Source organism: Castor canadensis, chromosome 17, assembly GCF_047511655.1.
Source record: "Castor canadensis chromosome 17, mCasCan1.hap1v2, whole genome shotgun sequence".
NCBI lineage: Eukaryota > Metazoa > Chordata > Mammalia > Rodentia > Castoridae > Castor > Castor canadensis.
The window spans coordinates 11589884-11607307 of record NC_133402.1 but is presented as its reverse complement, the minus strand read 5'-3'; the positions used below and the strand labels follow the sequence as shown (position 1 = coordinate 11607307).

The window sequence follows — 17424 nt, the reverse complement described above, 5'->3', positions numbered from 1 at the left end:
ATGATGTTGGTGCCTTAGCTGTCAAGCTCTAAAGTTGGTTGCTCTGCACTTACTTCCCCAGACCCTTCCCTCAGCCTCTTCTGTCTGGAGGCTCATGGTGACGTTGGTGCTTCCTTCCCTGGTGTTGAGGCCCATGCAAGAGCCATGATTGGATGAGAGTTCTCTAAAGAGCTTCAGGATGCCTTTGGTAGAAGCCAATGCTGGCTTTGTCAGCAGCTAACTCTTTTAATTAATTTTTGATGGTACTGGGGTTTGAACTCAGGGTCTCACGCTTGCTAGGCAGGCGTTCTATTTGAGCCACTCCACCAGCCCAACAGCTAACTCTTGAGATTAATTTTCAAAACTTCTATTGAAATCAAGATATCTGAAGTGTTAGACATGAAGTTTCTTGAGGTTTGGATGAAATGGCAAATATTTTATGATTATTTTGCTTTCAAAAAACAAAACTTTTACATCTCATGTTAGAAAAATGAAAATTTTCTTTAAATCAGTGTTTTTCAGCCTTTTATTCGTTGTTGGGTACCCAAGTAGACTTTTTCTGAATTGCCTTCCCCATGAGGAATTAATACATAAATGCACTGCTTACATCTACGTATTGTCTGTATGCCTGTCCTTTATTACATCAAATGAGTAATGCCTCTGCCCCCAAACCACCTTCTATTCCTCATGAGTGATGCTCTCCCCTGGAGAATGCACACTTTAATTACTCTATCTGTGTTGTCTATTTGGTTGAGATTCTACAATACTTGTGATTATGATTCACTGTTTAACTTATTTCTATTATTTTAAAGGCTGAATTAATCTATCTTTCACTCAAATGCAGAGGACAGGAAAGGAGGAAGGGAACCAATGGATGTGGTCAGGATGCAGATGGGAGACTGAAGTTTGAGGGCCGCTACGTGGCTCCCTCGATCTTCTGTGACTTTGCAGTGTGCGGTCAAGGCTGGTTTAACTAAAGCCCAGGCTCTTATTTATTCCAGGGCATCAAAGCGCTACAAGACAGAGGTAAAATCCCACTGCCGTGGGTACTGCACGGCTTCTGGTTTTGTGATGGAATTTGGTAAAGATAAGCAATGCACAGTACTAGAAAACAAAGCCTCCATATTTAGGATCTGGAACTGAGATAGAACTTATGTCCAGGCTTTGTGTGGTGAAATAACACACAACAGTAGATGCTTCTTCTTCTCGGCTATGATCGTTGGGGGAGGAGCAGGATCTGAAGCCCCAGTGGGAGTCATAGGACTGATGGAGCTCAGCTGCTCCATACCTCAGGTCCTCTTCCAGCTGAAAGCTGGCCCTGCGCAATCACATGCTCTCATTACAAAGGAGTCTATTTCACAGTGAGACAGCTATAGGATTTTCTGCTATAGTTTCCTAACAGTGTGTGGGTCCAGTAATACCAGTTTCTCTTTGACTTAAAGTGAGGCTGCTGTTGAGGTCAAGGGCTAATGAGGACAGGGCTGGTGTACTGTAGGTCATGAATAGCTGGCGTCATGATTACCACTGCTGCTGTCATTATTATTCATGCTTAATGCCCAAGGAGGCGTCAGTGCAAGACACCTGCCTAAGTCTTGGGCAAAGGAAAAGTAGTGGCAGTTCCTTGGATACTGTCCCAATTCTCTGTGACCTTCCCTGGGTCCCTTCCAAAGTTAACAACTTACTGTGGCCTGTTTGCTCTTAAAATGTTACAAAATTATTTCTTTCTTCATGTCTATGCTGTGATGTTTTAGACAAGTACTTCACAATAAGGCTGGAATCACTATGAGGCTTAACCTTTCTTAAGATATTTGTATCTTAAGACAAAAAAAAATTGACAATCACTTATATATGAGGAGATATTTCTTGACAGAGAAGCTTTTTAGTAGGCTGTTATCCTTTTCTGATATTAGAAAACAGGGCCTACTATGGAGGAAGGCTTAGCCTGCAAGCGTGAAACAAGTAGTTTCTATGGGTCCTCTGGTCATAAACTGAGTGGCTTGATCACAGAGTTATTTTCCTTATGAGCCTTTTATCTCTTTCTAGAATTTCCTTCTCTACAGCTACATGCAGATACTCTGTTTGGAGAATGAGGTAGGTGAAGGATAAGATCTTATATTTTTATGTGCGAGTCTCAGAAAAAGCATTGGAATGTGTATCTAAAAATTTTCCTTTATTAATAAGCACATATGCTGTCCTTCATGATGGGGCTCAAACCCTGGAAATGCCTTCCTTCCCCACAGCTGTGGGCACCCAACCTTTCACTGTTCCTGAGTCATCTGTTACCTGTTCCTTCTATTCTACCATCAGTGCCTTTTGTCCTCATGTTTCCAGATGCTTTTGCGACCAGTGTCTAACCGTTCTTTCTAGCAATTCACTCTCTCCTGTCACCACTGTCCTGAGACACTCCACTGTTGGCATGTGGAGTAAACCCTCATGCCCAAATTCAAGTCCCTACAGACACTGGCTCTACTTAGTTTTATCTTCCTCTTTTCTTAAAAATCAGTTGCATTCTCCACTAGGTGGCTTTTCTCACCATCTAGCACAAAGACACTGAATGTGTACCCCTTCTTCTCTACTAAGCTAAGGCTCCCATTATACACTACACTAACAAAGGTGCTTCCTGAGCCTTCCATGTGGAAATACCCTGCTGTTTGTACCAAGCCCTCCTTGGCCACTTCTGCTTTTATGCCTCCCTCTTTCTATGTAGCTCTTCATGCTTCATATGAAGAAGCATCTAATACTGATGTGAGTGTTTAATAGACAAATCTTTCTAGGATCAATAATTGTGAAAAGGCACCCCTAACTTGCAAAAGCTCAGATTCTATTTTGGAAGACAAAGGCTGGACTGGAAGGCGGGCCATCCTTACTACATGACTACACTGTGAGCCTGGATAACTGCAAAGTGATAGCATCCACTGAGCACAAACTCATCACTGCACCGACCTCTAGTAATTCAGGTTAAACCCCACAGCCCCACCCACTTTGGGAAGCGCGCGGACTGCCCATACTTGATGGGCGCAGGCAGGATGGCCTGGTAGCTGTAGTGCTGCTGCTGCTGGCTGAGGATCTGTAGCTGCAGGAAGAGCTGCTGCTGCTGGAGCAGCCGGGCGTAGTTGGAGTCCATCTGTGGTGCATTCTTCTCTCCCTTCTGATCTGGTGGAATGTATTGGTGGTACTTTAGCTTCTTTACTCGCGGTTTGGGATCTTTGCACTTTTTGCTACGGTGTTTGTCATTTGGATTCTTGGGATGGCTTTGCTATTTTTTGAGGAAGAAAAAAGAAAAATTTAAGAGGTAGCACAACAGGAAGTCAATTCTACTGTGTACCTAAAAAACTAGTACATATGTTCTGGGAAGCAATGTGATCAGTACATTTCAAGAGCTATGGAAAAGTGTACATGCTACTTTGACCAAGAAGTTTCTCCCCTGGACTCTTCCCTCGTGCACATGCAAGATGCTCAGCCCAGCATTAGCTATGCAAATTTATTGTGGGTCTCCAGCACAGACTCACTACTAAGTGTGCACATGTATTAGGCTGTACACTAAATATACACTAGGGAAAACATTAAGTATATTTTGCTGTAACTAATATTTAAAAATCTACGAAGGATATGTAAACATAGAAAAATGCTTCTAATGAGAAGAATTTAAAAAATTTCTAGATGTTACATTTCTACTTTGAAAATGGGTGAGAGACCGTACTACCCTTATATCTTAGAACTAACACCTTTTATCCTGGTTCTTCTCTTTAGTTTATAAGTTACCAGATTTTCTACTTTCAAGCATTTATAGGATAACTGCATCTGCTTTTTTTTCCTTCCCCTTCATTTGGTATGAATTGTTCCTTGTCATCATAGAATATCTCTGCAACACAATCTCTATGGCTGAATTGCAAAATAGTCTGTGACACAGCCAGAGGGGTGTGGAGCCAGCTGACTGACTTGTGTGAGCCTAATGTGTACATCTTTCCCCAACTCTGTATTTGGTGATGTCACACTCATAGTGTGAAACTGGCCATGGTGGGATCTTGTATACCATGATTGGCAAAGACTAGATACCCTGTCCTTTGACCCCAGCCAAGTTGTTACATGTTTACAAGCACACCACTAGAAGAACATAATCCATTTAACTAGTAGCCTGTTTCTGAACTTTTGTAAATCAGGATTTATAAAAAGTAAATGTGTGTTGGAGAGGACTTATCCTTGTGACTTGCCTTCTTTCAGTCCTGTGGACATGCCCCCTCCCTCTCCTTACTTTCTCCACAACCTGTCACTTCCACACGTACTATTCTTTCACTGTTTTGGTCTCCTGGTTCCTTGACTTCATTTACTCTAACTATCTCGCCTTCCTCACTGCTCGCTACTGTGGTTATCATAGATCCTACCACTGGCTGATCTGTACCTCCCCATTTCCCAGCACCCACACTATCACCTATCATGCTGATGCCATTGAGACTGACTCTCTTACCACTCCTACACTGCCCCTTACTTCCCTCTTTATCCAGCTATACCCCAAGGTCCACTCACCTCATCGCCTGCCTTTTGTCATGCTCACCTGGCAAAACCCTACTCCAGGGTCTTGTCTACCTTAAGGTTTCTCAACAGTGGCTCTACTGACATTTCAAACTTGGTAATACTTGTTAGATTATGCTGTGCATTGTAGGGTACTCAGCAGCACCCCTCCCCTACATGTGACAACTATAAATGTCCCTGGGGTAGGGGACAAACTGCCTTGTTGAGCACCACTGGTCTACTCCAGGCTTGTACGCACATAACTGGAAATACTGTAGGGAAACCCAAAACCACACTGACAGACCTCATTTTAAATTCACGACCACCAACCTCAAGGGCTCATGAGTGTTGGCTGACCATCCTATTACGTTTTTCAAGGCCAGGTATTTTCCTCCTCTTTTAGAATACTACTCTTTTCTTTTCCCCTCCTCTCTATGGTGTCAACTGCTGACCTCATTTCCTAACCACCAAGGAAGTGAGGTCACTAAGGAGCTCCCACATATCCCTAGGACTGCTGCTCCTGGTTGCTGTCTGTGGCTTTCCCTTCTGTGGATACAAGCAGTGGGCAAGCTGTTATCTCAGGCTGGCACCTCCCCCTCCTGATCCAGAATTCTAATAGTTCCAGCAATCCTGGATCTTCCCCATTGGTTCAAGAACATTCCAATCAAGCTGTAGACTTTTCCCCTGCTCTTTTCCAGCACAGATGCTCAAAAACATCTTTCTGTGACGCTGTCCCTTGTAACCTCTCTCTGCCTACTCACCATGTTTTGCCTCCAGCATTCAACAGAGGCTGTTTTTGGTTAGGCTACTGTAAGATGGCTGTTGCTGACTCCCAGGTCAGTTTGCAGCACTTTTCCTAACAGATCCACAGCAAAGCTCATATGGTTGAGCTTTCCTTTCTCCTTAAAGTGTTTCCCTCGGCTTCTGGGCCCCTACTTGCCTTCATTACTCATTGCTATTCCTCAAGCTCCTTTGCTGGTGTTTCCTATCTCCCCTAAATGCTGTGTACCTCAGGATTCAGTTTTTGTACCATTTTTCTAGAGACCCCAGATCCTTTGTCTTAGTACCCAGAGCCGTGCCTACACATGGAAGGTGCTCATCAGTGCTGGAGGAAAGGAGTGATGATGAATGCTAGAGGCTGCTCAGACACTGCTTTAATGGCCAGGCTCTTAAAGCACATCTCATTGTTGGAAAATAGTTTTACTTAAGCATATCCCTGCAATCTCATAATAACAATTCACTGTCATCTGCTATTTTATTACCATTTGATTTTTAGTCTTTTCAAACTGATCAGAAGAATGGGGTCTGAGATAATCTATAACCTCAAATGGGGGTTCAAGTATTGATATAGATTAGAAAACAAGTGAGCCAGCCACAGTCAAGAAGGCAGCTGGGCCCAGGTACCAGTGGCTCACGTCTGTAATCCTAGCTACTCAGGAGGCAGAGATCACAAGGATCAAGGTTTGAAGCCAGACCAGGCAAATGGTTCGTGAGGTCCTATGTTGAAAAACACCCACCACAAAAAAGGGCTGGTGGAATGGCTCAAGATGTAGGCCCTGTGCTCAAACTCCAGTACCACAAAAAACCAAAAAAACAAAAAACAAAAAGGCGGTGGGGGGGGCGGGGTGGTACCTGAACCCAAGGGCAGACTAAATGCTATTACCTAACAGCCAGAGCATGTCTGTTCTCTGTAGGACAGAGAAAATAGAAAAGCTGAAAGAATTGTGGGTTGTTTCCTAACATGTACCTGTCCTTTCCTCTCTTGGCATAGTTCTAGGATTCCCTAATCAATCCCTGAATTTCACATTCTTAATGCTTCCTTCTCAGAGCCACAGCCCTCCTAAAAGAAAGATTTCAGCAAAGAGCAGAAACTTAGGGAGTGGAAGAGTCAGAGAAAAATGGGTGGAAGTGTATGCATGGAAATGCTGCCAGAGGAGGTTAAGAGCTGACTTCATTGGCATGGTGACCACTTGCTACTCTCTGGAATTTCTGGCTCCAGTGCTAAGCAAATGGAAGATGGTAAAATGTGCTAATATGTGTCCTGAAGCCATAAGCCCTTGGTCACTGAAAAAGACAGCTCCAGTGGACAGATGGAAAAGAGGAATAGGCACCGTGCAGATCTGAAAGGCATTCCCTTGCCTCAGGGAAGTATTGCAATGACTGTGGTGGAAGGAGGGAGACTGGGGCTTCCTGGCCTGTCACTTCTCGATTCTTCTGGATCATGTTCCCTCTGCTGAACGGTGCTAATTGCCAGGGTCCTTTTTTTCAGCTCTAAGGTTTGAGATACATATTCCACTAGTTTTGGCAAAAACCACTTTGAAATGATCAGACTATGCCTAAGTTTACTCTCCCTACTCACTTTAGTCAGGCATTCTACATATAACTTTAAAATTCAAATATACTGTATTCTTCCTTGAGATTTATTCTCACCGCACTATTTTGACCAAGTAAAATGCAGGGAATGGTGCCACATTTGAAACTTATCTGAGAACAAACCAAGCTTCATCTGGACAAATCTGCTAAATTAAAAACCATCTCTGCTTCTCTAAAACCTTTAACCTGTTACGTAGTATCTCTGGAATACTACTGAGCTTGACCTTGTGCTGCTACTAAAGTCGTGGATCTGTGAGGCATGCGATCCCCTTGAGCTATGCGACATTAGGGCCTGGGTGGCAGCAAGAACTGGAACTGCTGGTAGGACTCTGGAAGCCTTGCTACCCAGTCCCAGCACTTTCACACAGACCCAGTTCTGTGCCATTCTCCCATGACTGTAAGGCAACATGCCATGTGTTGACCCGGTCTAGCTAGTCTTCCACAGCTTAGTTTTCAAGGCTTTAGGCTACAATGTAGGCTGGGCACTTAGACAAGTGCCTCTGTTTTCCATCCATGGCTCCAAACAGAGCCACAAGCAACACCCTACAACACCATGCACCAGAGTACCCACCTTCACCAGGGTGGGGCCAGGCTTTGCTGAGGACACAGCATTTGTGGGGAGGACAGGAGCTGTGGACCTTGTGGGAGGCTGGTCCACAGTCGGAGGAGTTTTCAAGAATTCAGGAACTGGTGCGGCCACTGAAGTAAACTGATGGAAAAGGCAGAAAAGGAAGAAGTCTGTGAAACCAATGATTATAAACAGAAAAATTGGAATTACAAGGGAATGACCTCATTAAAGAACCAAAAAGTCCAATAGGAAAAAAAACAAAGGAAAACTCTCCTACTGTGCCTGAGACCCAGTCGGTGGAACAACGTGCTTTACCTTAGAGGGGCCAGTTATTTAGTCTTTGCTCCTGCAGTGATGAGCAGCTGAACTAAACTGTTGTGTTTTCACAGAAATATGGTCAGGACTACTCTTTTCTGGCAGAAATAAAAGTCTAAGACTTATAAAAATGGTGAAAACAATACATGGTATTTATAAGGTTTTCTTACTAGACCAGTCACACTAACCCTGGCTAATTCAAACATGGCGTTTGGTGTTTGCTACAGAGCTCCATGGAGCCTCTATACAATGCCCCGTCCCCATGGCCAGCAGCATTTTAGTGGTCCACCCTCCCTACCCTTGAGGTCTTCAGTGTGCTGTATAGCCCTGGCTGCTGACTCCAAAGCTGACTGGCACACTCAGTGACATCCCTCAGCCCCATCCTGCAACAGGAGAAGAGCGGAAGGATACGTTGTGAGGAGAATGCTAGGAGGACCACCACACTTACAAGTGACGTTGTCCAGATCAACAGCTACCAAAGCTCCATGTAGAGCTGGAGGTTATCAGAGGAAGCTAGAGAAGGCTCTGGTAAGTTTTATCAGTTCTCACTAGCAATCTCTTTTAGATAGATGTTAAGTATCCATTTACTGGAAACAGAGATTACTGTTGTAATCAATCAGTTGAATGTTGTAGATTATTACTTGGACTTATCACCAGCTTGATTTTAAGGAAAAGGGTCTTCATTTTTTGCTTTTACTTTCCCAAATAATTCTCAAGTTCATTAGATCAATAATCAGAATCAGTTCTCTTGTTGAAGTATTTGGGTTTTAAAATACCTAACTGCACTTTCCCTCCTTAAAATAAATGACCTGAAAACTCAGAGGACTATTAGCAGCAAGAAATACGAAGCTTGGCACATACGTTACTCAGTTGAGTATTTGTTTAATTGATGAGTGGCCATCCATGTGGCTAGGTCACATTCTCAAGCCCCTCTGAGACTGTGCGTATTGAGCACGCACTGTGCTCGTCCAGGTCAGTTTTCTCGAGGTTTTTGCTACCGATTTCAGCTTATAAGTAATTATTAGTAAGTACAGATGATATGAAAGACTTGACTTTATAAAGACGGCTGAACTGAATTTCATTTCAAACAGAAATGAAGGGAAAGGACACATCCAAGAGACTCGACACCCACATTGCAGACTTCTGCTCTCAGACAGTTCTGAGGTGTCTGGCTCTTCAGTGAACCTCTGACCATCCAAACTTCTTGCCTCAAGTGAAAGATGATCGCTTAATTGGTCACTTCACAAGATATGGTAAGTTTTCAGAGGGGAAAAACATTCCTTGGCTATTATGTAACTGGTATATGAACTAGAATCAAATGTTTGAATTTTGAAATATATATACATGTATATATATTTATCGTTACAGATAGTCTAATTTACCAACCTAGTCCTCAGTGACTAATGTGACAGTATTGATGAATTTGAGAGCAAGCATGGATATGGTGGCCAAGGTAACTGGTGACAGTGTTTTACCTGTATTTCTAGGCTATGCCTAACTCACCCTTGTCTTCATTACAATTTCTGATGCTCTCATCTCACTAGCGTTTTTTGTATTTCTGCAACATAGTGATTGTTACTACGCCTATGTGGAGATATGTTCCAGCTGAAAAGGCAGGTATGTCTAAACTCATCTTTACACTATGTTGGCCTTTTTGTATGCCTTAGAAATGACCCAAAAAATAACCCCCCTCCCCAAAACTCTACTCAGATCACAAATAGGTGTTGGGTTCCCATTAGCTAAACTTACCAAAAGAACCTAAACACTAAGAATTATAAAATGATGTATTCTTCCAAAAAGGATTAAGAGTATCTTGCCATAAAAGACACTTACTTTGTCCCACAGTAAATTGAACAATGTTAAAATCTTAAAAAGAATACTAGGTAAATGTTTAAGTTGCCACCACAACCTGAGTTCACCGTATGTACTATGAAAAAAATTTAATTTTTAACTTATTCAGAACTGTTTCCTTAAAGAGACAGAAAACATGCAGACTTTACTGACTAATTCTATCTGATCACTATTCCTGCCTCAGGGTACTGAGGTCTTGTGATCACTAGTTCTTTAATTTTCATCATACAAGAACATGTCAGAAAAATGTTTAGTGCTGGATATTTATACTTTAAATAAAAAAGAAGGCATTTTCAATTTTCATTTTTTTGCAGCACTGGGGTGCCTACACCTTGAGCCATTCCACCAGCCCTTTTTTTTTGATGGGTTTTTCGAGATAGGGTCTCATGAACTATTTTCCTGGGCTGGCTTTGAACCTTGATCCTCCTGAGCTCTGCTCCTAATTAGCTAGGGTTACAGGCGTGAGCCACCAGCACCTGGCCCCATTTTCTATCTTAATGTCTGATGTTGTTTTTCTCTTACAAGAAATTGCTGTAAGAAAGTTCTACCACCATAGAAGAAAATGTGGGAGCAAATGTCTAAGCTGAATAACGTTTATCATGTTGCAGGCTCTGCACTGGTTCTTTCTGTAGAACATGGTCTGCTCACCAAGGTCCAGTCATTATTCTCTAGTAAGCTCTTCAGTTAATTAGAATTTTCTTTATGCAATCTTGAGGGATAAAAACTAGGTATTTAAAAACCAAAGCTTTTTATATTGTAGCTTTTAAGTCTACAATAAGTATGTTTTTACTTTAGGATGTAGCAGATTCTTGATTAAGATGGCTATATGCAAATAAAAGACTTGAAATGCAGTTATTCTATAATATTATTTCCATATTTGAATTCTCAGACAAATAAAACAATGAATGAGTTGAATACAAACCAAAAACATGTTTTATATGTTTAACAGATGGATAGTTTATGTAAAATTCTAGCTTTGCTAAAATGTATCACCTAGCACTGGTTGTTTGTTTCTGTAATATATAAATTTAAGCATTTCATTTTCAGAACAAACAGAACATTAATAAAGTGAATTAATTTATTGGCAGTGGACATTCAGCTAGTACCTGATTTGGCTGTATCACTGACAAGTAGTACAGATTTGCATATGCCACTGCTTTAAAAAGTGCATTGTCTGTCACCCTGTACAACTATCAACTCAAAGTGGATTAAGGACTTTAATATCAGACCTGAAACTCTGAAGCTAGGACAGGAAAGAGCAAGGAATACACTGGAATTAATAGGCGTAGCCAATGATTTCTTCAATAGAACTCAAATGTCTTAGCAAGTAAGAGAAAGGATTGACAAATAGGACTATGTGAAATTAAAAAACTTGTGCATAACAAAGGAAATGGTTTCTAAATTGAAGAGGCTGCCCACAGAATGGGAGAAAATCCTTGCCAGCTATACGTAAGACAAGGGATTGATAACCAGAATATACAAGGAGCTCAAAAAACTAAACTCCCCAAAATTCAACGACCCAAAGAAGAAATGGGCAAAAGAACTGAACAGAGCTTTCTCAAAGGAAGAAGTCCAAATGGCTAAAAAACACATGCTCACCAACCCTGGCCATAAAGGAAATGCAAATCAAAACCACATTAAGATTCTACCTCGCTCCTGTTAGAAGGGTTACCATCAAGAACACAAACAACAACAAATGGTGAGGATGTGGAGAAAAAGGAACACTCATACACTGCTGGTGGGAGTGTAAATTAGTTACAACCACCATGGAAAACAGTATGGAGTCTCCTCAAAAAACTAAAAACAGATCTTCCATATGATCCAGCAATACCACTCCTAGGGATATACCTGAAGGAATGTGAGTCAGGTTACAACAGAGGCACCTGCACACCCATGTTTACTGCAGCACTATTAGCAATAACTAAGTTATGGAAACAGTTAAGATGCCCCACTGCTGATGAATGGATTAAGAAAAGGTGGTATTTATATACAATGGAATTTTATTCAGCTACAAGGAAGAATGAAATTTTTGTCACTTGCAGCTAAATGGATGGATCTGGAGAACATCATTTTAAGTGAAGTCAGCTAGGTTCAGAAGGCCAAAGGCTGCTTGTTTTCCCTCATATGTGGAATATAGACCTAATGCAAATACAGCAGTATTACAAAACACAGGTCACACTAAGGGGAGGTCACATATGAGAGGGGGAGAGTGAAAGAAGGAAGTTAAGGTGAATATAGTTGATGTACTCTCAATACGAAAATGAATATAAAATCTTTAAACTGTTTGAAACAACCATGAGAAAAGGACTAAAGTAGAAAGAAGAAAAACAGAGATGAACCAAACTGGGTTATAATACATAATATACATGGAAGTGCCACAAAGAACCTCCCTGTGTAGCTATCTCAAAGAAACAAAAATATCACTGCTTTTTTCTCTCTTTTGCAAAATCGGAGAATAGGAGGGTGGAACAGGTCCTGCCAGGGTGGTGGGGGTGGGCTGATACCAGTGGGAGGAGAAATAGGTTGGGAAAGGGTGTAGGAGGTGAATATGGTGCAAATACTGTGTACACATAGATGTAAATGGAAAAATGATACTGTTGAAACTATTCCAGGAATGGGGGAGAAAGGGGGTGAAGGAGAATGATAGAGGGAGTGAATTAAAGTATGATATATTTGACTCACTGTAGGAACCTTTGTAAATGCCACCATGTACCCCTACCCAGCACAATTTAAAAAAAAAAAGTACGTTGTTGGGCCCTGCACTGGTAGCTCATGCCTGTAACCCCAGCTGCTCAAGACACCACTTGGGATGCTATCAGGAGGAGCTGACAAAATACCTGGGATAATCAACTTAGGAGGGAAGGCTTATTTTGGCTCACAATTTCAGAGGTTTCAGCTCATGGTCAAATGGCTGTGTTGCTTTGGGACGGTGGAAGTATGTGCCAGAGGAAGTCTGTTCACCTCCAGGCAGCTGGGAAGCAAGAGAGAGAATTAGAAAGGGGCCAGAGTCCTAATATCCTCTTCAGGGACACACCTCCGGTGACTAAACTTCCTTTAGTGAGGCCCTAATTCTTAAAGATTCCACCATGTCTCAATAATGCAAAAGGCTGGGTCCAAGCCTTCAACACATGGGACTTTAGGGGACATTCAAAATCCAAACAATACCAATTACTTTTAATAAAGAATTTTATATTTCCATACATGTTTGAGTTAGTGCCAAGTAACTTTTGTGTGTGTGGTGCTGTGGTTTTGAACTTGGGGCCTTCAGCTTGCTAGGGAGGCCCTCTATCACTTGGGCCACACTGGCAGCCCTTTTTGCTTTAGTTATTTTTCAGATCAGGTCTCATTCTTTTTGCCTGGGGCAGGCTGTGGATCATGGTGCTCCAATTTATGGCCTTCTGCACAGCTGGGATTACAGATGTGCACCACAGCTTATTTGTTTAGATTTTGGGGAGGTGTTTTGCTACCTTTTTGCCTGGGCTGGCCTCAAACCATGATCCTCCCAATCTCTACCTCCAGAATAGCTGGGATTATAGATATGAGTCACCCACAATGACCTCATAATATTTAAAAAAAAAATCTTCTTTGAATTATGTATCTCTGTGTGGTCTGTAAAAGACTAAACTGTTCATCCCCTTGGGTTTGTCTCTTGTCCTTCTATTTTGATCAAATTACAGCTAGAAAGGAATTTACTAAAAATACCAGTGGAACACACAAATTGGAGCTCAATTTATTTTATACTTAAGCAACTCTTGAACCATGGACAGCTGTAGAAAATTACGAGCAGCCACATGTGCACACCAGGAATGGTTACACTGGGTCCCTTTGATCTGAAAACTCTTTTCTCCCAGTGATTTCTGAAACCCTTCAATTAGTCATAAACACCCTGATGTTCAACGGTTAAGTACAATCTGATAGGATTTATGTGGATTTTTCAAAGTTTAGTAGTGCTAAAGTAACTGTGTTGACTGGCTACTCTGTATATTGTCAGCAAGACAAGCTTAGGAGACTTTGGGGAACTTATGTTTTTTTCCCATTCAACCAAATAACTTTCAGGTGTATCATCTTTTGTCAAATAACATAGAAACCTTAAGCTTAAGCTAATAGAGAATGAGTGAGGTCTAAACCTAAAGGAAATTGCTTGCACTATCCTTGAGTTTTATATTAGGCTAAGTATAAAAAAATTGAACAGGGAAATTAGAAAATTGTGTAGCACAAAATGATAATCAATATATGAAAAAACTTGGTGAACAAGAAGCAAATGAAATCTATGGCAGAGTTATTTGAAGTAGGGCTGAGACCTCTGTTACCCGCCTGTGACAAGTCACAGAAACGTGATGGTGCCTATCATTTTCATTGTACCTTACAGTCATTTTAAGTGTGGCCTTTAGGAATTAAATCCACAAAACTCTTATCTTGAGGTTCTATTTTAAAGATTAAAAATTAAGAATCTCAAAGAAAAGGATGTTTGTGTTGGTCTATTATCTTTGCTTTATTGGGACTATTTTAAAAAATAGCAATGAGAATGACTGCCGGGGAGGGGGTGGTGTAATGATATTTATAAATCAGGAAAAATGTATCACAGGGATGATCTCTGTGTTAGACAGTATTCTGTTGCTGTAACAAAATACCTGAGAAAATAAATTTACTTTGGCTCATGGTTTCAGTCAGTGGTCAATTGCTCTATTGCTTTTGGGTCTGTGACAAGGCAGAAACATCATGGCAGAAGATTATGGCAGAGCAAAGTTGCTCATCTCATAGACAGCCAGCAAGGAGGGAGAAAGAGAGAGAAGGGAAGGTTCTGTGAACAAAATGGTCTTCAAAGGTACACCCCTGATGCCCTACTTCCTCCAACCAAGCTTTACCTCATGATTAATCACCTCTCAAAAGCCCATCAGCTGGCAACCAAGACTTTAACAAATGAGCCTTTGGTGAACATTTTTAGATTCACACAATACCAACCTCCTTTCATTCACTAAATCCTACATCCGTGCTGGGTGTTGGACCTGTGTATTTGTTGTGAGGAGAAATCGCAGCTGCCTAGGCATGTGATGTCTGATGAGAAGTAATGTGTTAAAGTCCTTTCCCCTTGTGGGGAATAGAAGAACAATTACAGTTAGACAGATTTTATGTATCACACCTACATGAATGCATGATTGATACCATGAAGTTTTTCTCTAGAGTTGATTTCTAAAAATGAAAAAACAAAACAGAATCCTACAACATGATCTACAGTCCTACTTGCAAGTTTATCTTTCTCTTACATCAAGATGTCAAGTTATCAGGAATATGCTTCTCTAACTGTATCAATAGAAGTGTAAGAAGAATTGTCAGATTTCTTACTCACAAATGCCAGAATATGTGATATAAGGGAAGACCACGCACAAAATTTAATGAGTTCTCAAAGCACACAGGATGAAATTATCTGGTACGTAGAGCTACAGCACAGCCATCCCTGATTCTAGGATCTTCTTGACTGTTACCATTTTCTAGAGGGCAGGCTTTTGGAATTGGTGCTGCAACAACACTACACGTATTCTAAAGACTAATGTCTCACTTTAGGAATGACACAAGGCTCAGTGTGTGCTGCACTAAACAGTTCATATTTATTTTTTATGGAATACTACCATTCTTTTTCCTTTACAGAATTCTGGAATGTCAGCCTACTGGATGAGACTGCCTCTGGTTAAAGTTTCTCACTTACAAACTTAGATGGAGACCAAGTTTCAAGAGCAAAGTAAAAAACATTAACAAGCAATACAGTGAAAAGGAGAATGATAATCTCTTATTAGAGTAGACTATCATGAAGCCATTAACAATAGCTGAAGTGGCAAAAATTCTGTGTTAATAAAAGCTAAGGCCATGCTGAAAGTCGTCTGACATCCTGACCTACTCAGGCAAGCAGAGAACAGCTCAAATGGATAAGGCTTTTAAAATGCTATTTACTTGCATACTTGACATTCTTTTTAGCCCTGTTTTTAAAGCTCAAACCAGGGTGCAGCAAATATATGAGAACACAGTCAGGGCTAGTCAGTCTCCCTTGCTCTCCCTATACCTGCTTGGATCCTCATCCTTCTTCCAGGTTAGGTTCCAGCAAGGCTGAGTGGGCAGAGTCACTCTTGCCTGTGAACTTGGAAAGAAGGTTCTGAACTGCTGCTGTTCAAATAACCTCTGATAAGGTCCCATTCTCAGATGGAAGGACAGCAGAAGCTTCTATAAGTAGTCTGTGTCAGTCTGCATTCACGGTGCTTAGTTAACTCAGCCTTTACTATACTAGATGTTGAAGGCACACACTTATGGAGTCTTCTCTTATAGGTTAACATTTTCATTGGAACCGTATTTCAGAACAGAGTGATGAGTGCACTGAAGAATAATGTTGAAAGACATAGCTCTTAACAAATGTTCATGAGCAAGAAGAAATGATGTAAGAGAAATATACATTGTTTGTCTCCAAACTTCCACACTCCTGTGTGCCAAAGGTTAAAGCAGGCAATTGTTAAATTCCTTTCTACCTCAAAAATCCTATGATGCTCTGGCTTAACTCTTTTTTTTTTTTTTTTTTCGCTGAACTTGACCACTCCCAGTAAGTTTTTGTCTTTAACCAAATACTATTAAATTTCAGGGGTTGGTGGAATGGCTCAAGTGGTAGAGTGCCTGCTTAGCAAGCATGAGGCCCTGAGTTCAAACCCCAGTACTCCCCCCGCCAAAAAAAAAACCCCAAATACTATTAAATTTCAGTAAAGCAAAACCACTAAGGAGAGATTAAAAACAACTGATGGCAGCACAGACTGTTCCCTAATCAATAGAAACATGAACACCCATTATAAAAAATAAGAAATGCAAACTTCTGATGTAATTGCCAAAATATTCACTATATCCCTTTGGATGTACTGTATTCTGAGTCCCCAATATAATCTGACACATAATAGGTCTCAATAAATATTTGCTAGGCAAGTGATTCAGTCTTACCAACAATTAAAATGCCAGTTAAATTCATTCACATCTTGTGGGTAGGGGGTCTATCTCAGTGGTAGAATGCTTGCCTAGCATGTGCAGCACCCTGAGTTTAAGGCCTAGAACCATCAAACCAAACACAAAACAAAACACCAAACATTCAGATCTCTAAGGTAAAGATATCTTTACTTATGGTTAAGACAGTGGCTGTGGAAATCTGTATGTATCTCATAATTTATCCAAAGAATTAGACAAATTGCCCAACAATATTTGATAAAATATGAATGTGTATACACACACACACACACACACACACACACACACACACACGTGTAAGTATGTGAGAATGGTGGTCTTATTGTATGTGTAAGAATGAAAAACAGGAAATGCTCTAGATAACCAATGATAGGGAACTGGTTAATTGAGATAAGGTGTATCAGTTTAATTCAATCAAAAATGATACAATATGTATTTTTGTTTTTGTTTTTTTGAGTCAGGGTCTCTTCATGTAGCTTAGGCTGGCCTGGAATTTGCAATGTAGCCTAGGCTGGCCTAGAACTCAAGATCCTTCTGCCTCAGCCTCCTGAGTGTTGGGATTACAGTATTCATATCCCACATCTAGCTGGATGTGTATTTGTTGATAATGAAAGCTATTTATGAGTGATGTTAAGGTCTAATAGAAAGTTATGAAGGCTAGTGGAGTGGCTCAAGTGGTAAAGTGCCTGCCTAGCAAGTGTGAAGCCCGGAGTTCAAACAGTTATGCATAGAATTACCATGACCCAGCAATTCTACTTCTAGATAGAATATCAAGAGCAATAAAAACACATTCCCACATAAAAACTTGTCCATATATGTTCATAACAACATTATTAAAA

General features: G+C 40.9%; 1 protein-coding gene across 9 annotated transcripts in view; it reads right to left on the bottom strand.

Annotated features, from left to right (window-relative positions):
• Window positions 1-17424, bottom strand: part of Mrtfb (myocardin related transcription factor B) — a 184786-nt gene that overhangs the window by 19784 nt on the left and 147578 nt on the right. For all 9 annotated transcript variants that reach the window (XM_074059998.1, XM_074059997.1, XM_074059996.1 and 6 more), the window contains 2 exons: window positions 7433-7570; window positions 2988-3235 (listed from right to left, as the gene is read on the bottom strand). In XM_074059998.1, the coding sequence (XP_073916099.1) occupies window positions 2988-3235; window positions 7433-7570 (386 nt within the window). The remainder of the gene's footprint in view (window positions 1-2987; window positions 3236-7432; window positions 7571-17424) is intronic.